The sequence below is a fragment of the Thermobia domestica genome, chromosome 8, assembly GCF_964235325.1.
Source record: "Thermobia domestica chromosome 8, izTheDome1.hap1.1, whole genome shotgun sequence".
NCBI classification, from domain to species: Eukaryota; Metazoa; Arthropoda; class Insecta; order Zygentoma; family Lepismatidae; genus Thermobia; species Thermobia domestica.
In genome coordinates, this window is record NC_137461.1 from 10003492 (window position 1) to 10026825 (window position 23334).

The 23334-nt window shown below is 37.8% G+C and overlaps 1 protein-coding gene across 1 annotated transcript in view; it reads left to right on the top strand.

Annotated features, from left to right (window-relative positions):
- Positions 1–14829, top strand: part of LOC145691539 (uncharacterized) — a 66391-nt gene extending 51562 nt beyond the window's left edge. The window contains exons 5-6 of the mRNA XM_081766949.1: positions 6014–7104; positions 12994–14829. Coding sequence (XP_081623075.1) covers positions 6014–7104; positions 12994–14811 — 2909 coding nt within the window. The 3' untranslated portion in view covers positions 14812–14829. The remainder of the gene's footprint in view (positions 1–6013; positions 7105–12993) is intronic.
- The last annotated feature ends 8505 nt before the right edge of the window (positions 14830–23334 follow it).

The window sequence follows — 23334 nt, forward strand, 5'->3', positions numbered from 1 at the left end:
CAAAGTAGAAACTGGATCTAATTAGCTAAGGATAGAAGTCAGTGGAGAGCTTTTGGGAACGCGGCATTGAACCTCCGGGTTCCATAGGCCTTAGAGTTAGTTAGTTAGTTAGCAATCATTGGAAATACCTCACCCCTGGAAACTTAATTAGGTACTGCAGTGGCGGATCCAGGGGGCGATCGGGGCGAACACCCCGCAGAAGAGAAAACTTTCTTATTTTATATATATAAATAAAACGCATCCCAGAGTTTGAAGCTCTTAAAAGTAGCTTTAAGTAGCAGTATGACAACTCACCGCTTCCCCCAGATGTCGATCCTGGATCCACCCCTGAGGTACTGTGTGCCAGATGTGGGTAATCGAGAAGTGACCAATACGTTTCAGGTATGCAGTCACTGGATATAGCTCATCCTGGGAACCTGTTTTCAATGTTCCAACAAAATAGTACCATATATATTTTCTTGCTTAATAGACAAGGCAGCAGGGTTTCCGCCAGGATTTCAAAATGGGGGGGATAAAATTTAAGGGGGTGTGAGTGCTTGACTTACAGAAAACTTATAGCTATTATTATTTTTACTTTTCTCGTATTATCTTTAAATTCTTCGATAACAAGAAAAATGACACCTTTCCACTGCAACCCTAACTTCAACAAAGTAGAAAATGTTGAATTGGCTTTTTCGTTTCTTGTTATTATTATTATTATTATTATTATTATTATTATTATTATTATTATTATTATTATTATTATTATTATTATTATTATTATTATTATTATTATTTATTTATTTATTTATTTATTTATTTATTTATTTATTTATTTATTTTGCGTGTATACCCATTACAATCAAGGTAATGTTAACGATCTAAATCACTAGCCTGATGTTGAACTAAAATGCGTCGTATTTTTCGTGATTAATATATGCATGGAGAAATAACCGTCGGATGTTTCCTAAATTTACAATTTCTCTTGTCATTCTTAGATTTCTATTTTACCTGCCTAAAATGAAAAAAATCTTCATTTTTCACGACTGAGATCAGTCAGTGGTTAGATCTGGTTAGATGACCTCAATCTGATATCTGAAGTGCTAAAACAACATGATATACTAGAACATTTACTGCTAATTGCAGATATTGCACATTTATCGCACTATTGTAGGGGTAATTTAAATCGTTAAAATTTATAGCCGATTGAAATGTAATTTTGTACTTACCAATGTGACATATATATCCACAAATGAGTTGAGTTGATTTTGAGTTTAATGTCCCTTTCAGCAGTGAGGCTATATGAGACGGGGCCTATTGATTAACCTGGAATCCGAACCACATGAACTCCCGCCGAGAATCGAATCCGGGTCTCCTACGCCAAAGTCGAGTACGCTAACCGCTTAGCCACGAAGGAGCTCATATTCACGAATGTATTAATAGTCTTGATTATGCATAATGTAAAACTTTATTTCATATAGGTAGAGGTAGAGTGGTAATAAAAAGAGTGTCCGGAATCGACTCCCACTACCGACTTTTATTATAAAAATTCTCACTATAAAAGAATTTTTACGAAATACTATACAAGCAAAATCTCTTTAATTTTACAAGGTAAGTAACAGGTAGTCTTTGACCATGAGGTCACAGACAGGATCTTTACAGAGCGCCGAAGCAGAGTGGAATTAGGGACCCTAAGCTCTGATGCAAGCAGAGGGAAGGTTAAATAGCCAACAGAGTCCCTAAGCAGGCTAAGCCAGGAGAAAGGATGGGCGTAGTCCCGAAGCAGACTTTATTACAGCTAAATGGGAAGGGGAACCTGTGTTCTAGAACCCTGCCGCCATGTTGGTTATGTTACTTACCGTTACATTGACAAGTAGAACTTTCTCCATATTTTCTTACAGTTATCTGATTACCGCATTTTCTACAATCTATTTTTAGCTTTATTAAGCCATGACTTTTACTTTTAATAGATTTTTGATTATTACCAGCCATGTTTACAAAACAATTGCTCATTACATTTCCATAACCCTACCATGAAGTAACCTTGCGCCAAGTAGTTCCCTCCGCTTACCAAATAGTTCCATGTTTAGAACCGTCTATATAAGAAAATAAGCACAACTTTCGCTCTCCTTATACATTATCAAGCACACGAACAAGCAAATTATTCATTTCTTCCCTGTAAATTTTCAAACTTTCGCTAAAAACGGACGATCAACTTTGGAACTTAACCTGTATTTAGTATACTAGACTCTCAGGGGGGAAAAAGTTATTTATAACCTGCCTGATGCAGGGGCGGATCCAGGACCGACTTCTGGGGGGGCGGTTGGTTGTCATACTGCTACTTTTAAGGGATCCGAACTTTGGTATCGGTTTTGTTTATATATATAAAATAAGAAAGTTTCGTCTTCTGGGGGGCGATCGCCCCGATCGCCCCCCCTGGATCCGCCCCTGGCCTGATGGAAGAAGCTCAAATGAAAATAGATTCTCGATTATATTCCGTGTGCACATTAAAAATGTTCGGCCACTTGATAATGTGATTTCACATAAATACTCTTAACAAAAAAATTAGAATATGAGGTGAGCCGAAAGTCCCATTGCACCCGATATATGTTTCAAATATGAATGTTGATTGATCTGAAAAGGCAAAACCATAATAACAGAAGACACGTTTTCTGAGACAACGCTTTATTTTGGAGTGTCTGTGTGTACAGCATCACTTTAGTAACAGGGAATTGTTTGACTCTAAGTACGGTGAAAAATTCTTTGTAAGGTCTACTGGAGTGATGTGTAGTAACAGATGCGCTTCGAGTGGGTTCTTGAAGTTTGCCAGTTGTGTGGTAACAAATGCTGACAATTTTCTGTTAGATATTTCCCCACAATTCATTATTACCTGATGACAAATCTGAATTACTGAGAGGCCAACGCACATGTGCTGGTAACTCTGCAGAACTCCGATCAATCCATCTCTTGGGGAATACTTCATTGATGTATTATTCCACGGTAAATAAATAATGTGTCGGTGCTTCATCTTGCTGAAACCATATTCGATCAGTACGTCCTCGAGGTTTCAATTAAACGAGAAACCAATGTTTTAACTTTCTTAGATAGATTGGATGGTTAACAACACTGTCACAGAACTATGGCCTGTGAAGAAATGTCGAACATTAGAGTCAAAATTATCAATGGAGAAGGTTCCCTCCAGAAGTGATGATTTCATTTCTTCAACAGGTAAATCTTTCTCGTGGTAGATATTTTGCAAAACATATTTTTTATATATCCTATAGCCCCTATAGGATTAATTACTTAGATTTAGTATGCCTACAAACTGATGTGTCATTCAAATGATTACTCGTGTGGAAAAGAGTCGAAGCAACCTGTACTCAGGGCTGGCTCTAACATATGTGTAACACGTGTATTTGCACGGGATAGCAAGTTTCGAGGGTCTGCCGTAACTATTTCATTTAAAATGAATATTTCTTGTTGGAAACAGACTTCATGATGATGGTAGTAAAATTTACTAACGTGACTTTGTATTTGAATACTACATTTATAAATCATGCTTAGGTGGCATTAGTTTAAGGTCACATGGACAGTGTTAAAGTAAATGGTGAAAGAAAAAAATGAAATGAAATCTTTAAGATTAACGTCCCACGATTATGCCGGTTAGGCTAAAGGAGACGTTGATAATGAGAAACGAGTGAAATGGTGGAACGAAGAAAGTGAGAGGAAACGGAAGAACCCCGAGAAAACCCACGAGCACGGTGTTTGCCCACCACAAAGTACACACGGCGCGAGCTGGGATCGAACCAGGGACCCCAAGCACCGAAGATGAACGCTCTACCACTGAGCCACCGCGCCCACAATGGTGAAAGAAATCTCAGCTAGAACTGCTTAATTGTTGATAAATACAAGAACTCAATTCTCGAACAGTGGGGAACACCTGTTTCATTTAGTTGGTTATCATAGTTTTGATATAAAAACTTGTTTTATCTTTGTCATAAACAAATTCCTTATCATTGAAGATGTAAACAAGTATTTTTTTTTAAAAAAATAACAGATGTACACTCATGTCCATAATGATTGTCGCATATCTATAACTGTATTGTTGGGAGAATATAATTTGATAATGATTTTGCAGGGTACTTTTAATACTGATACTATATGTATAATCGGGAAATGTATATTTATGGTAAGTTTCATAGGAAAAAGAATTATAAATATGAAAATTAGAATGAGTAAAACGAAACGTTGCTGAATGGACAAGAAAGTTTTATTTTCGTTTTATTATTCTTATTTACTGCTCTTTTGACATGAAATTTGCCATATACATGTCTTCGCAGATTATACACATACAAACATTATAACAAATACCGGGCAAATTCGTTATCAAATCATATTCCAAGAACAACATATTTATAGATATGTGACAATAATTTTGGACATGAGTCTATAAAACGGATTACTATCTTTTCTCTGCAGGTGTGTTTGCTTTATCTTTCACTAACATAATAGATTATTTTTAAAATAAAAGACATATACAACTAGATTGTATTTGTAGTGTTTCTGAGTACGAGTGTTTTTCTCTCTCTATCGTTGCCCACTTTGAGGAAGTATACTTAAAATCGTGGCATTTAAGATTCGTAGTTTCTGGAAGAAAAGGGGAACGGCAAATTTTGCCATTGCACGGGGCGGCAAATTGCCTAGGGCCGGCCCTGCCTGTACTACGTAGTCATTACAAGCTGTGTTTGTACCTGAACCGGCTTAAGGATCGAAGGAAGCTGGTGGGTAGATATGACAGGTCGTGAGGGTGTGTTCGTAGCAAGCAACCGCTTTAGCATCCACCTTAGATTACCCTAAAGAAAACTTAATAATTGATTATTGTCTCTTCATTATTAGTTTATAATTATTTCTTTGAATTACAACCACTCACTTATTTGTCCAAAGCTTCGCAAAGTCAATTTAAAATATAGTTCAAGGATATTAATTCGTTACCTAAATATTAAGAAAACGTATATACACATAAGATGTTATTAAATTCTGAAATTACTAAGAATGTGTTTTCGACAAGGATCTTATAAAATAGAGAATCTGCCCTTACAACAAAATCTTGAAGCCATACGTCACAGTTTCGCCATCCCTACTCTGCCCACTCTGCCCAATAGGACCGCAATGTTTTGAGCCAACAATCATGACGGAATCGAAAGTAGCCAATCAGACGATAGCAGAAACGAGAGTAGCCAATCAGACGTGCCTATCCTCGGTTGTTTTTCGGCTTTATCGATTTAATAGGATGAAGATACATATGGGGCAGATCCTCTATTTATAACATCCTTGGTTTACAAAATTATTTCCTTCAGAAGACTCTGGATATGAGAGTTACAAACAAACAATGGTTCGAATCTTTTCTGCACATTCCTCTCGTTCTTCATCCATTATGAGATACATTATTCTTTTTACAAAACATTCAGTTTCCACAATCTATTGGTACCATCTTGTTCCTTTATTCTCACGCTGTGGGTTATCCTAACCCCGTGTACCAAACTACCAATGCACTGTAATCAGAAATCTGGACACTAATACGGATCACTTAGAAAGACTTATTCCACTGCAAAGTTCTGAGAAGTGCTCGCAGCCCCACATTTAGCATGACAAGCATCCTACTGATACGATTAGATATTCGTATAGTTGCCGCCGCTGATGCTACGAGTTGTACCTGGGTGTTATAACTAGCTTTCAAAATCGCTATATTCTTTTGTATATGTTTTCAAACATTCCTTAATAGCATCATTTTTTCTCTTTCACGTTGCTTTACAAAGTTCGATAAATAATGAAATTTCTGCAGTCTTGGCTGTTTCTAAGGAAACATAATTATTGACAAAAATCTAAATTATATTTTGTGTGAAAAGTATCAGGGAACCATGATAATTTAAGGAAGTTGAATTACCGCTTGCTGAAAAACACAAGACAAATATTCGTACATAATACTGACATAGTATACTTAATAAAACCGTATTTGCTTAATGGAATGGAAAAGTTGTTACCAACAAATGGCTAATGCTGACGTTAGTCTATTTAGCTATGCCTAGGTCTCAGAACAAAAAGCAATCTCACAGATTCCAGCAAAAATTCAGTGTGTTCGCTCCTGAATTTGACTCTTTTGCCGAAAAGGACATGAAATTGTTGAGAGCTGTGCTCCAGCACAATGTGAAAAGGGCGAAACATTACTTAGCACGTGAAGCAAACATTGATGCAGAAGCCTTCCAATACCTCGGTGGAAGCCTGCTACATGCAGCTGTGGATCTGAACGATAACAGAATGGTTAAAACTTTGATTAAAAAGGGCGCTTCGTTAAATAATGTTGATCTATTTGGATGGACGCCTCTTCACAAGGCTGTCTTTAATAGAAACTACCATGTTGTACATTCCCTGTTAAAACATGGAGCGCATGCTGAGATGTGCGATGTAATTGGTAATACGCCTTTACACTTATCACTTAGATTGAAGGATTCTAAAATGTCACAGTTGTTATTGCAGTACTGTCCGTTTGTTAATACCGAAAATGTATATGGCGAAACTCCGTTCTCTTTGGCAGCTTTGAATAATAACAAAGGGTTGGTTGACCTAATGCTTCAATGCGACGCTATTATCAATGAACTCAATGAGTGCGGTGAGTTGCTTCTCAACACAATCATCCTACACTGCCTCTCTGATATGGCTATCTACTTCATTCGGCAAGGTGCTCAAGTATCATCCATCGACATCGTGGGAAGAGCTCCTCTACACGTGGCTGCCTTAGTTAATGATTACAGTGTTGCTAACATTTTACTGCTTAAAGGTTGTGATATCACTACATCAGATACTCACAATTTAACACCCCTACAAATTGCTGCAGCAGCTGGGAACTTAGATATACGCGATCTTATTTATTCGTACATGCCTTCGTCAACAGGAATTGGTGACATTATGCATAGAACGGATAGACAGTTTCTAAAACGTTTTCTTGGGGAAAGAAGTGTGTGGCAGAAATTGAAGACACAATTTAAAGGAGGAAAGAAAAATAAAGAAGAAGATAAAGAAGAAAATAAGAAAGAAAAAGAAGAAAATAAGAAAGAAAAAGAAGAAAAATAATGAGTTGAAAGTGAGGCATAGGAATAAGAGGCAAGTTCCTTCGAAACGTATGATCACATTTATCAGAAAATGGCCTTGATTCTACATTGGGTGATATCACCTCATGACAAGGATAGTTTTGATAACCGCAAGTTGAAGAACTGTGATGGGTACACGGCCAATACCCTGTCGTATATCACAAGTCACTGTTTTACACATTAGATCATCAAATATAATGAAATGTGTAAGTTACCGTTATGTAAATCATGCCACAAGACCAGATTATGCCTTTTTGAAAAATATTGAATTACGACCACAATACAAAATAAAGAAAATGAAAGAACTTCATCTTCCTCAGCTAATACCATAAACGTCTGAGGAGGAATTGGTAATGTACGCAAAGGACAGTGTTTTTGGCCTGTAATTAGTCTTCAATTGTTGGCTGAGGCTGTGGAAACAATGAAATCTTAAGCAGGCTCTGAATCGAACACCGTTCACTATTACCCTATGTATGAAGCCGTCAATCAAATACATTATGCATTATGCTTTTATTCATGTATCAAAATTGTAAATTCATACAAACACAAACCTATCTATCAGCCATGGTTTGCTTGTTCCTGTATCCGTAATAATATAATGAAAATTTATTAATTAGACAAACAAATAAATTTGTTTGGTAGTAAAAGAAATAAACTATTAATCCAGTAATCATTTCATTGCATAATAAGAGTGAACCTAAAAAATCGCCTATTACACGTTCAGACAATGAATTGGTAGCTAGGCATGAATATTTTGTTATAAGTCCTTTCAACTATGAGGTAAACAGAGGGCGCCGTGGCTCAGTGGTAGAACGTTCACCTGTGGTGCAAGGGGCAGTTGGTTCGATTCCAACTCGCGCCATGCGAGCTTTATGGTGAACAAATACCGTGTGTGTGGGTTTTCTTGGGGTTTTCCTGTTTCCTCCCACTTTCTTCATTCCACCATTTCCTTCATTTTTCATCATCATTTGTCTCCTTTAGCCTAGTCGGCTTAACCGTGGAACGTAAAACTTGAACATTTCATTTCATTTTGTGAGGTAAAGAGTAAATTAAACTTACATTTTTTTTTTTTTTTTTTTTTTTTTGCATGCGCGAAACATTGAGTACTTGAAAATTAGTCCTCCTCATTTAGTCATTCTAATAACTTTTTTCCAACTGAATGTGCCTACACTTAATATAGCAACACCACTTAATATAAAGGTAATCAAGAAAGTTCTGTCGCATTTTTGCAGAGGTCTGTATTCAATTGGCCCTCACATCCTGAGTTGAAAGCGAATGGAGATAAGGAAAAGGTCTGTTGTTGGTGTGGATACATCCAACATACTACCTAATTGTGCCAGTTCAGTTACAACCGTGAACTTCCATAAAGACAGAGTGAATATCGGACCTCCACAGAGCGTCACAAAAGCGTGTAAACTGTACAAGTTCAAATTGTTGTCAAACACTGCTGCAACGGGGCGGAAGTTACCCCAGACCTTTGGTGAGAGTGTCGTGACTGCTCGTACAGTGCAGTGGTGGTTTAAGAAGTTTAAGGAAGACGACGAAACACTCGAAAACGCACCACAACCGGGAGGACCAATACCTGTACAAAATGGCAATCTTCAGGTACCAATTGAGGCGAACAATGACCAGACGTATGAGGAACTGGGTTCACTACAAGTCAGTATAAGTGGAAAAACCATTCGGCAGCACCTCCATCAACTTGGGAAGCACTACAAGTTGGGGCAATGGGTTCCACATGATTTGATTCCGGGCCAGAAGGCAATGCTAGCAGATACCTGTGTTTCTTTGCTGTCTCGTCTGAGGAAGGAACCATTTTTGGACAGGGTGTTGACATGTGATGAGAAGTGGGTCCTGTACAAAGCGCCGTCATCGTTCGTTCGCATTCGATGAACCGGTTCCAAAACAGCCGAAACCAGCACTGACCCCAGAAGAAGGTCTCATTGAGTGTTTCGTGGACTGCTCGTGAAAAGGAAAAAAGGAAAACAATGTGGAATGAAATTAATACTACAAATTAACACTATTAAGTAAATATGAATCTTTATGAAAGAAACATAACCCAAGATAGCATCTAAATAATAAAATTTAAAATAAGTTATCGTAACAAGAGTATAATAATATACTTTTACATAAATATGAGTATGAGCATAATTAATAGCAGCTTCATACAATACTGAAAATTACAGAACCATGTCCATAAAGTAATTGGCGAAAAACAGTCCTGAAGTTAGCAAAACTACAAAAAGAAAGAAACTCGTTTTTGTTTGAAACTGTTCTAATCAAGGATGTTATAAAATAGAGGATCTGCCTTTACAACAAAATCTTGAAGCCATACGTCACAGTTTCGCCACCCCTACTCTGTCCACTCCACCCAATAGGATCGCAATGTTTTGAGCCAACAATCATGGCGGAAACAAAAGTAGCCAATCAGACGATGGCGGAAACGAGAGTAGCCAATCAGACGTACCGATGCTCGGTTACTTTTCGGCTTCATCGATTTAATAGGATGACGATACATATGGGCAGATCCTCTATTTATAACATTCTTGGTCCTAATGGTCAAGGTGCAAGTAACATTGTTGGTGCTCAGACATTCGTATGACAGGGTATTCGTTGCGCAGGGATATTAAGTCTGGGTATTTGTCTTGAGCTACTTTCAGCTTTCGCAGGTTAAGCTTCTAGAGGCGCTAAAGTTGGAGTTCCGTGTAGTCTAATTGTAGGTGAGTGGTTTTGTAGAAAATAGTTGTTGACAGTGACGTAACTAGGGAAGGAATGGGACTTGTGCCACGGGCGCCGGATTGTGGGGACGCAAAACTGAGAAAATAATTATTTTCACTATAAGGCAAGGGAAGGAGTTTTTAGCAAACTAAAAATCATAAAAAAGTAGACCCTACCTCAGAAACTTAACGGAACAACACGATTTACCAACCTTAGGATCATATTCATAGAGCATAAGTTAGCTTTAAAGCTATCTTTTGAGGACATTGTAAAAATCTTTGCAGACAAAAGAGCCCGCAAAGTTAAATTTTAATTCCAGCTTTTTTGTGTTTTTCATTTAACTTACATCGATTTATGAGATTTGCAAAATGTCCGAGTATAATACTTAAGACAACAGCTTGCCCTTTTTGTCATAATTAAATATTCAATTCTAAAGCATATCCAGATATAATTCCAAAACATTGTGATTTACTGTTATTATGATTAAGAATATCTCAAGCATGTTACTCTTAGATTATTTGGCAATCTACTTCTAATTAGTTTGCTGTTTTATCTTGTACTGAAAATTAAATTATGTATTGCAATTTTGAAATCAAGCTTTACCACTTCAAGAAAAGATGGAATAGAGGAATTACTGTCTGATGCCAATACGTATCAGGTGTAGTTGAGAAAGCGTTTTGGCTTGATTGGTCAAGAGGGCGTTAGGGTGAGTTTTTGCCCCGAGTGATAACTAGCCTGGTTACGTCGCTGGTTGTCGGTGACCTCTTCAAAACTTATTTCCAACATGCTTCCTTCATCTTTTGCATTACTTCCCTCTGCATCTATAATTTATAGAACTTTAAGTTCTTTGTAGAGCTTCTTGAAGTTAAGAAAGTCTGTATGCTGTAGCTCCAATACCTCAAAAGGCTGCTTTCTAAGAGGCAGCTTGATCACAGGGACCAGTTGCGAAGGCATATAAACATTTCCTGCTTCCTTAAACAACATATTAAAACAAATTACGCATTAAGGTGAACACACACACACACACACACACACACACACACACACATAAATAAAGAGTCATCTGAGATACGACTCTGCGTGAACAATAGAAACTTACCTTAATTTCCCTTGCAAACTGCCGTATCTTGAGTTACGGCAGTTCGAGAAAAATTTAATTCTCTGCAACTGAGATACGACGAACATCAAACTGCTTAGGGCTATTCTAGTTATATTTAGGAATTTAGATACGGCTATTAAAGAGAATTATAGAGCTAATAAAGGGGAATTCGGGGCTGGTCTTAACTAAAAAAAAAAAAAAATCGATTTGTTTTAAGATACGACACTTTGCAAACAAACGGACGATATGGTTTCAGCTTAAATACTTTGTCTATACTATAAAAGAATCCGTAGTTGTTCAGAAGTATTAGTAGCATTACACTGAAGGCAAGTTTTATGGCGTATGTTGAACTCATGAGAGTTTCTGTGGAGTCAGAAATAATTTTTTCTTTAAAATGTCAGAAACAAATTTTGATTATACCATAATCATGCATTTGAGAACACTAAATTGAATACAATTTAGTAAAGAAAGTTATATTTTGTATCCTAAACAACTCTGGTCTCCTCTACTACTACTACCCTTTTTTGGGGAGGCAATGGTCACGACCGTTATACTACGTTGCTAGTGATAAACGTATGTTTTAACGTTCAACCCTAGCAATAGGAGCTAAATACATGGTTATGATTGGTTGAAGTTATCCATTTCTCACCGTCTACCATACACATAGGACAAATCAAACATTAGACGTTATCTGCCTTAGTAGAAGACTAGCTTGGGAGAGTAATACTCCCGAAAGTAGAAACTAAATACATCGTTCTGATTAGTTGGCGTTATCCGTTTCTTGCCACGTAGCATACATATAGCAGAAACAAAACGCTTGCTGTTCTCGGTCTTCGTGGCCGAAAGTTCTAGCGCCACGGTCTAGTCACGGAAATCCCTTTTGGTGTGGGTTTAAACCCGGCCCAAGGAAATTTTTATTTTTTTAATTTTCATAACATTTTTCACTAAAATAAGATGAAAATAATGCTCAAAATAGTTATTTACTTACTTTTGTGCAGATAAGTAGTAGTAGTAGTAGTAGCATTAGTACTAGACGTAGTAGTAGGAGTAAAGGCAGTATTAGTAGGAGGAGTAGGAGTAGCAGTAGTAGTTGTAAGGGAAGTAGTAGTAGGTATAGTAGTAGTAGTAGTAGGAATGCGTTAAAAGCTCCACAGGGCTCGTTTTGTTCCACCTTGACCCCGATGATATAAATTTTGTGACCAACTTAAAACAGCTGGTTGGAGTAGAGCGCGAAAAAAATACGTACTTCCGGGAGTATTACACTCCCGAGCGGGTCGTGTTAGTAGCCAAGAGTGCTAGCGAATAGGCTAGTAATAAAAATCGCACTTGGCGTGGGTTCAAACCCGGCCCAACGAAAGTATTTTTTTTAAATTTTCATAACACTTTTACCACTAAAATAAATTGAAAATAATAGTCATTTCACCTTGTACGTAATATAATGCATAAACTGTGCGTTTTCACAATTTGCCTACATATTTCTAATAGCCCTTATAAACAATGACGTTGTAAACCAACAGGAGAATGAGACGTAAGGGGTTTGTAGAGTGTAGTTGAATTTACATTGAAGTTCCACCTCGTGTCGTGACGTAATGCCATGTAGAAGTTAATCCACTTTGCAAACACAACTTTATTGATAAAAAAAAAAACTGATTCACTTACGTTACGAAACAGCTGAGCGAGTGTCAGAGAGCAAAGGCGGTTAGAAGCCCCGCAGGACTAATTTTATCCCACCTTTGCCCCATGATAATATCACGTGACTTTACGTCACACTCGAGTGGTGTATCTTCGATGCAAATCTAACCTCACTCGCTTCACTTGTTACCAACTTAAAAACATTTGACTACGGTAATGCGTGAAAAGAATAAATGCAGGCAGCCGATATTCTGTATACTTAACTATTGAAAAGTCACATTGTTTCTTCACTCATTATATAAAAGTATTGTTTCCAGTATTCGTTGCAAGTGTATCTGTAGATACAATATTAGAATGGAAACTGTGTACAGAACGAATTGTAAATTGAATTATATAGTGACATTTACAACAGACCAATAGGCAATGTCTTTCATTCGTGACGCTGTAATGGAAATATCAGTAGAAGAAGAAGAAGATGAGGAGGAAACTTCGAAAAAGATGAAAGAACAATTAGGCCAGTTACTCCTGAAAGCTCTAGAAGTGCACAAGAGACAAAAAGCGGCAATACTCGTGGTGAAAGGAGCGGATCTGAACGTAGAAACTAATGATAAAAATCGTAATTCTCCTCTTCACATGGCAGTGCTTCAAGGTGACAAGAGCATGGTTAAATTGCTCTTAAATTATGGGGCATCGATAAATAAAGCTAATGCTCAGGGTCAAACGCCTTTACATGTAGCTGTTAAAGAAGAACTTCCTGATATCGCTGAAGTATTGCTTAAAAATGGCGCTGATGTCTATGCCTGTGACATCGATTTGAACACGCCACTTCATATATGTATAACGGCAGAAGATGTTGACATGACTGAGCTGCTACTCTCATATATCGATCCTACCCAAATTCATGCAATTCTTCACAAAACAAGAGCAGAATTGGAAAAGCTTGCTGAAGATTTCAATATCCCTACATTAGCGTCATGTTATTCAACTCGAAGGAGTGTGCTGGAATCTATCTCGGACAGTGAAGACGATGTATCAGCGCCAGTTACAGACTACCATTCTTTTCAACAATCTCTAGAGGCTGGACTTGGAAGACTAAATGAAATGATTCAGCGGAACGAAGGAACAGAGCTCAACGCTTGGAAGCGAGAAACTCTGGATATGAACAACATTATGAACAAAAGGAAAAGCTCTCGCATAGAAGCCTTGGAGGCAAATGCTCCTCGTTTGCAACGCCTAATAAGTAACGTAAGCTCGCGTAGCCACTCACTGCGACAAAGCTTAAGATCCTCTGGCAGATTGAGCATGCAAAGTAGTAGAAGAAGTATGTTAGGAAATGAATTTAACTTCATCTTAAGCAGATTTTATATAGAGAAAATAAAACTAGATAAACCTGAGATATATGCTCTTATGGTGTCCCAATCTATCTTATCAGAAGATGCTCTGCTTATTTTTGGAAATACTTTATTAATCGCTGTGCGTAAATCCTTACTGGCTGATGCTGAGCGTGAAATACGGCTAGGAGCAAATGTAAACCTTTGTACATGGGATTTGTTCGGAAACTCTTTGTTGCATGAAGCAGTAGATCGGGGAGACACTGCAATGGCGGATCTACTCATTAATAATGGAGCTTTCGTAAACAGACGTAATGCACTTGGGGAAACTCCCCTTTATCTGGCTGTAATGGAAAAAAATTATACGTTAACAGAAATACTGCTTAAAAGCCATGCTAATACAAAGATTTCGGATCGATATGGAAATACACCTCTTCATCTGGCGGTTGAAACAAGTGATATTAAAATGATTCAATTACTTCTTGATCATGGGGCAAGTGTAAATGCACATAACATATTCGGAGTTTCGCCCTTTCACGTAGCGGTGTTTTCGTCCAATATGGAAATATTCGAGCTTCTGTTTTCTTATGGACCACATATTAATATTCTCAACCCTTTTGGACGTTTAACGCTCAACGCAGTTATCTTAAACAATGATGTTGAAATGGCGAAGGCCTTAATTGAACACGGAGCTATTGTAAATGCAAGCGATAAGTATGGAAGAACGCCTTTGCATGCGGCATGCTTTGTTGGAAACATAGAGATTGTTAAGCTTCTCTTGAACCAAAGATATACATGTAAAGCTTATAAAATTGATTATCTACGATTGTCACCACAAATGATTGCATTTTATTCGGGATATAATGAGATATGTTATATACTTTCTCAATTGACTTACCAGAAATAGATTTGCATTTGTTTCTTATTTCGCACAAATTATTATTATTTTTTTAAATTTTCATAATGATAAACCGTACGAAATATTGACAGAATACTTTGGTTATTTGTAAAACAGTCATTTCTAATTGGCTGACATTAAATGCCACAATACATCTGTATTCTCGGAGAAACAACACGAAGTAATAGCGAAGAAACAAAAGGGAAACCCCAGATAGATTTGGGATGATGAACAATGCTCAGCCCACCTCTTTTAAATTGATTCCAGACTGTGCTAGTCTAAATACATTATGTTTTTTGAGCCTACCACACCCACCTGAAAATCAACTGGGTAATTAGAACTTTCTTGGTGTGTGAAACACGAAGGCTTAATTCCAGCTAATCACTAGTTGGAACGATTTGCTGTATTCTCACTACTATCTCCCACGGGTGGTTGTTAATAATCCGGTATACATTCATTTTGTCCTCTATCTGATACACTTTCTGGTAGAGGGAATAGGCCTATTTATTTTCTGTATCTAAGCGTTTAAAATAGGTTAATTTCGTCCATGCAGTCTCGGAAGATCCCATCATATCGAGGTACTGAATTTCATGGTTTCAATATAACAAAAATCAGTTCAATCAATTCCTCTAGCTTCGCAAAACCAGGAGGACTTAAACCTTGCCTTTATTTACCTTGTGTCATGGCATAGGTACCACGTACCTTGAACAGCCCAATGTCAAAGATAATTTGATCAATTAGGAGCAGGGAAACCTTTCCTACCTTTGCGAAGGTAAGAGTGTAGACTTGGAGCCAATCATCTACGAATGAGGTGCCTTGCAAAAGCACAGTTTCCATCTCAATTATTTTTGTTCTCATGTCTTCTGTCAACATTAGTTTTGCTAAACATGGCGTACTTTTATCAGTATCGGATTTACAATGATTACTCTAAGCGGGATAAGTTTATCGTCATTTGACACGTGACAATTGATGCTAATGGACATGTCCAAAGTGTTGGTATACCTATTATCACAGTGAGGTATTAACAATGATTTAACTTTCCGCAAAACCGCCACATTTTAAAATTTTATTTTGACAGAGGTGCAAATGTTGCACAGGCCCATGGAGAAATTTGTGCTGTTTATGGATGGGATACGTTACCAAAATTAATAACCAAAAAATGATTCCGTTTCCTTTGTTCTGGGAATTTCAATGTTCAAGATGCTCCTCGCAGATGGCTAGAAACAACACCAACGTGGATTCTAGCAATGTCGAGCAAGACATTCCCAAAGACATTAAGTAGTCAAGGCATTGTCAAAGATATTATGCAGTCAAGATATTCTCAATGACATTAAGACATTGCCAATGGCCTAAACATTCCTCAGCAAATAATGACAAATAATTTGGAGAAAGTTGACTACAAAAAGAAAATGGACGCATGGTCTTACTCAAATGCAATGTAATATGATCTTACTCAAAAACATTTAGTCAATCGAACTTTTATCTACACTGAGAAAAATAATTGTAGGTGGCGTACTTATAAAGATAGGTTACATGCGTAATTCCTGTAGTTTTTGGACTTAAAGTACAGCAGATATATAACTGAAAACGCGTTTTATAATACTTTCTGTATAAGTGTTCCCATCTGTACGTACTTTCCGTATGAAACAATGTAGGCGGTCAGGACCCTACATACAAATGAAATGAAATTTTTGAGTTTTACGTGCCACGGTTATGCTGGTTAGACTAAAGGAGACGGTGATAATGAGAAATGAATGAAATGGTGTAATGAAGAAAGTGGGAGGAAACGGGAGAACCCCGAGAAAACCCACGCACACGGTGTTTGTCCACCACAAGGTTCACTTGGCGGGAGCAGGGTTTGAACCCGAGACCCCTAGCACCAGAGGTGAACGCTCTACCACTGAGTTACATACAAATGGACGTATATAACATATAGCTGACGAAGGTAAAATAAGTATATGCATGTGATATATGGAAAACTGTTAGATGTCAGACATCTTTCAACGGTATGATGTAACATCTAAGGGCAGTGCGTATGTAGCATACGGATAACGTATGCTCCGTACTGATTTCTATAGTAAGCAAGAAGATACCGTATATTTGTACAACATACCGCTGTCAGGAGAACGGATTTTTCTCTGTGTACAAATCTCTACTGAAACGTAACGAATCTAGTCATTTCAGAGGGGCCGCCGTGGCTGAGTGGTAGAACGTTCACCTCTGCTGCATGGGGACCCTTGTTCGATCCCAGCTCGGGCACGTGAACTTTGTTGTGGACAAACATCGTGTCCGTGAGTTTCCTAGGGGTTCTCCCCGTTTCCTCTTACTTTCTTCATTCCACCATTTCATTCATTTCTCATCATCACCGTCTCCTTTAGCCTAGCTAGCATTACCGTGGGACGTAAAACTCAAACATTTCATGTTTTTTCGAGTCATTTCTGAAGTAGCTGATCGTAAATGATGAAGAATGGATAACTTACAACAACAATATGAGAAAAAGGTCGTGATCGAAACGACGAAAGTTTCTGCTGTTTGTAGTACAACCCACAGTGACGCCAATGGTTGAGAAAGGTTGAGTAGTGCGTTTCGTGGGATTAGAAAGGTATCGCGCAACACAAGCTGTTGTCGCAAGCAGATCGATGGACTTGGATCTGCACTTGGACAATTAGCACATGTGCAGCTGGCGATTTAGAAAAAAATAGCTGAAACTGGTAAACAGAAAGAGAGGCACATAAAACACCAGACCATATGTACGATGGTAATCCAGAATATAAAGACTATTTAGTTATAGAAAATGAAAAACTCAATATTAATTGAAAAAAAACTGTTACATACCTGAAACTTTCTTCACTCCTCTACATAATCACCATCTTCATTTAAATATTTGCCTTATCTGTTCACGAGCTTTAAAATTTCCATGTTATACTCACAGACTAGAATACATACAGACGAACAACTTCCTATATGCGCTATTGAAATCAGTTTGGATCGTCTGCACAGCGAAAGAACCAATCAACGGTCTCGGTGGGCCGCATGAATGTCGTCGTGTGTGAATGGCGCTGCCATTGGTGTTGGAATGTGACGTCATGGATTGGCATAGTAACCGGCGACTGTTTTCGTATGCTTCGCACCTCAGTGTTAGATGTAGTGCAGAAAGATCAGATAAGCTAATGTTCACATCTTCTTATACTGTCTCTGGACTGGACGTTCCTTTCCAACTTTTTTATATTAACAGATTTTTCTTTCTTTTAAAGAGTTCACTTTAAAAATATCAGAAAAAGCTGTTCCCCAAATGCAACTAAAGGAGCGAAAGAGTAATAGTTACTTTCGAAATTTCCACGTACGTGACGTCAGATTGACGGGTTAGTTCCATCGTCGCGTGTCAGAGGCGCTACTATCGCAAGTTTCCAGTTTTTCGCTGAGTTTGCGGTCTGTATATTCTAGTCTGTGGTTATACTCTTCTGCCGCCAGTTCGTTATGCCAGGTGGACACTGAATTCAAACAAAACATCGCATGCGCATTTCCGTCGCACAGCTCACTCTTCTTCTTCTTCTTCTTCTCTCTCTCTCTCTTTTTCTTTGTCAACTGGCTTCCGTAATAGGGCCCATACACGGTCCACGATTTGTGCAAACAGTTTGATTGTGTATGGTGGTGTATGAACTGTTTGCGCAGTTTGACTCTGTATGGTGGTGTATGAACTGTTTGCGCAAACGTTTGTGCAAACCTTTTCCACATTGAACTCGTTCAAAAATTGTTTACACGAACATGATGTTTGCACAAACCGTGGATCGTCTATGGCCCCTTTAACAGCTATATACTAGCAGACATAGTTAAAGAAACTTTTTTCCTTGAATCTGGAAAGTCCTCAAAACAATTCCTCCTGTTCTTGGCGACATTTGTTACAGATTTATGACCCCCGTTGCCTAGAAATCAACGTTGCCACATCTCTCTCTGCCCGTTTATCTTCCATTCATTGCTGTTTAAAGAAAAGCTGAATTTTGTTTCGATAGGGTCTATAAAGACAACGGAAGTACAGCAACATTGAAGAGAATGACAGCGCACGTTCTGCCTCTGATCAGTCGAGGTTTGTGTGTGGATAAATGGGTAGTGGTTGGGGCAAGAGATCTATAAGCTTGTCTGCAACGGTACTCATAACGCTGTGAGTGGAGGTTGCCTCACTCTTGTACATTTGGGGTGGTGAAAATGAACTGGGTGATTGAAAATCCCGCCGACTGTGACGTTAAGAGTGTTATTCGATTTCTGAACGAACACTCAAAAAGTGAAAACGATAACTGAAAGCATTGTATGGTGAGAATGTAATGAACGAAACAAATGTAAGAAAATGGTGTGAAATGTTCAACAATGGATGAACAAATATGCACAATGAAACCCGACCTGAACGCCCATTGCTCATCACAGAAGACCTGAAGACTATACTGAACAAAAAATCTTACAAGACAGGAACATATCTACTGACGAATTGCACATTATGCCTCCAGACATTTCTCGTTCCTTACTTGGTGAAATTGTCTTGCAACATCTCGGCTACAACCAAATTGGTGCACGATGAGTCCTGCGGCGACTGAGTGGCCAACACAAAACTCAGAGGTTGGGCTCAGTATTGACATTCTTGACAAATGGAGACGCCTATCTTGATCAGATAGTGACCGTTGATGCGACCTAGGTATCTCACATCACTCCAGAGAGTAAGCGCCAATCACTTGAGTGGCATCATTCCTCATCACTCAAACACTGATAAAATTTTTAAACAGATTCTCTCAACGTGAAGTGTCATGGCAGCCTTCGTTTGAGATTGTAAAGGTGTTTTTTTTTTGGTAAATTTAATGACAAAAGGCACTATAATCAATGTTAATCTTTATTGTAAGAAAGAGCGATCCATCCAAAATAGGAGAAAGGAATTCTTTCTGAAGGAATTGTGGTCCTTCACGACAACGCCCGCCCTCACACTACTGTTGCAACTTAAGAATTGCTGGCTCAATTCGGATAGGAATTTTCCGATCATTCATCATATGGTCTGGATGACTTGCTGCTCATAGCGATTTCCATCTTTTCCCTAAGCTGCATGAGTTTCTGGGCAGTAAACCTTTTCGGAGTGTTGAGTCTGGAACGTGAAGAGTTGGAGAATGCAGTGACCTGCTGGCGTAATGAAATGTTGATCATTTTAAAATGACTTGAGATTGGGGTTCCAAAATTCAGATTAGTTCTATTATGTATTTAATTTTTTTAGGCATTTCATTTCAAACTCTTGCTTTTAGACAATACCCAGTCAATATCATAAAAGTAATTGTTGATTCTATTTGATGGTTCTTAGAATAAATTTAAAGATTTTCAAGCTTATGTTAGGAACCAAGAAGCACAAATTTTCGAAAGTAATAGTCCGGTGTTTAATTATGGGCCACGATGTTTTCAGCAAGCGTTCAACTCCTATACAGGGCAATCCAAATTAAATCGACCAATGATAGTTGCTGATAAAATTAAGTTTTTTATTATTTTTTCTACCTAAGTTTGTACCACATTCACTGACTTGAAAGCGGGTATTCATTTATTTTTTAGCCGCGCAGGTTTTTTCGTAGGGGCCATTTTGTATAGGCACCGGAGAGTATTTTGAACTTTTCAGAGAATTGGTGGGCGCCGTGGCTCAGTGATAGAGCGTTCACCTCCGGTGCTTGGGGTTCCTGGTTCGATCCCAGCTCGCGCCGTGTGGACTTTGTGGTGGACAAACACCGTGCTCGTGGGTTTTATCGGGGTTCTACCGTTTCCTCCTACTTTCTTCATTCCACCATTTCACTCATTTCTCATTATCACCGTCTCCTTTAGCCTAACCGGTATAACCGTGGGACGTTAAACTTCAAGATTTCATTACATTTTTCAGAGAATTTCGTTAACGCTGTAACTTTTTAGGTTTTAAAGATAATGAGTTAAAACCAAAACCATATGAAAGTTAATGGAATGGGCAACATTCTGTGTTCTGTGCACATTGGGACGTACTTCAGAACGTAGAAAGAAAAAGCTCTGAACATTGCCGTTGGAAACCTAGAAATGGCCATTTTGGAATGTACATTTTGAAACAAAATAAATGAGACTCACCTTCATTTTTTTTTCTACACAGAGACTAGATAGCATACAACGTCCCAAACAAGTTTCAGATCTGAAAACCATATACTTAATTTTGGGCGGAATTTTTAAACATTGCAAATTTTCGAGAATCGTGTATTTTCATTATCAAATATCTCAGGAAGGACACAAGTGAAAAATCTCAAATTTGAACAAAATAGATGATAGTTGTTTAGTAACAAGTGGGTAAAATTGCATCAATTGACAAAAAATTGAAGGTGAGTCTCATTTATTTCGTCTTTTTCTCAGGTACACAATATCTACAACATATCACGATTTCAAGCAATTCCACCGAAATCTAATTTCCGTAAAGATTGTGCGGCTCCTTTGTCATTTCGAAGGGGGCCATTGCCCCCTGAAACTCTTTTCTCGCAAAAACGACAAAACACGTATTTCGTACTTTGAAATCATCTTTTCATCGGCACAGTTTCGTTTCTTTAATTTGGCCCTTTTAATCAAGTGGGCCCATTTTTGAAAAGGAGGCCTTTGCCCCCTTTAACCTATTTTCCGAAAGAAACAAAAAATGCGTGTCGATTTATTTTTGGTTTACTATAAATGTGCCAAGTTTGAAGAAAATCGGATGATACACTTTCACTTTTTGGACTTAAGCTGTTTTTGCCTCGAAGTCTTCAATTTCTTGCTGTCTAACTTTCCTCTTCAGGAATTCAATTGTATAGCCCAATGTGCAGTTAAATATAGTGGAAATTTTTTCACCTAAGACCTATATATAATATTTAAAATTGTCCGGCTTATGGAAAGTTTTTCCACTTGTTTCTACATCTTAATGAAAATTTTCCGATCCATGGAAATTCCTTTCACTTGTTCCTACAGAGCAATAAAACTTTCCGATTCAAAAAATGTTTTATTTTTGCTTCAAAATGATGAACATTTTCCAACTCATAAAATGTTTTTCAATTGTTCCATACACGGCAGAATTTTTTTTCGATTCATGAAAAATTGTTTCAATTGTTGCTATAAGTACTGGAAATTTTCTGAGCCATGAAGATTTTCAGATTCTTTAAACGATCTCTCACTTTTTAACATTTCTATACATGAATTCAATCAATTTTGTGGTTAATGAGAAATTGTTACTTGATCACTGATATTTGTTTAAAGAGGAACATTTTGCATCACATATTCACTAAGCGTATGTCATTAAAATCGAATAAGATTTACCAGAATTATCAATCAGACGAAGGAACAATTTTCGGTTTAGTCACGTGTTAAAATCTCGCTATGTTCGTTTAAACTAAATGTAAATTTATTTCTATGCCACATCAGAGATACAAAGAGCATTACGAAAAATCTCCGCGTTATACCCTATCTTTCGCTGCAGCTCCCTTTCTCATGAGGTCCGAGTTCACATCTTCAAGATGATTGTCCTATATACAATCTCTTATGCAAGCCCTGCCTGGCAACATGCTTCACACAGTCACATACAAAGTCACGAAAGTGTGCAAACTCGAGCTGGTCGTATAATAACTGATCACGACAGATATATACGAAACAGCCAGATTTTGGAAGATTTAGAGTTACCCACTGTTAGAGAAGTTCTACGGTATCTCCACAGTAAGTTCTGGCGTACTTCACCCAGACATATTAATCCAGCCATAGATAACATCGGCACTGAATGCACTCTCCGGAACGTCCATCGCACGCCACGTCTTTAATATCTTTCCAGAACTCGTAATGAAATCATAATCAGCTACTCTGCGACAGTTTCAGATGTAGACTTCCGTCCATAACAACACAATAGTAATATCTAAGTAACTATCAGCACATCTCTATATATTCCTTATACCATCCTACTCATTGAGTCAGGGACTCCGGCCCGATACTCTATACAAAACTACAACATTACCGTGACCGTGACCCTTATTTCTATATTCTGTTAGTGCAAGAAAACTCTAGAACAATCTCACTTTGATCTAGAATCATACTTGTATACCTTTATTATTATTTTAGCGAGAACAAAAGGATGAAACCAAATCTAAACTGTAATATTACTTTTTATAACTATTTCTTTGACTTAAAAAAAAAAACTAAACTTACGAAGATCTGGACATCAACTAACTGTCTGGAGGTAAAAAGATAACCACTACACCCCGCATCCCCATATTGCACTCCTGTGATACATTTTAAATATTCCGGGTTCGATTCCCGGCGGGAGCTCATGTGGTTCGGATTCCACGTTAATTAGTAGGTCCACGTCTCATATAGCCTCGCTGCTGAAAAGGGACGTTAAACTCAAAATCAACTCAACATTTTAAATACTCTAGTGATTATTATATTTCTATTGTAGAACTTATATAACAGTTTGGCTACTTTTCCTGGTTGTTATACTATTTCTGTTATGTGTTGCTTAAACTGCATTACCAAATGCAATATCTTTTGTTA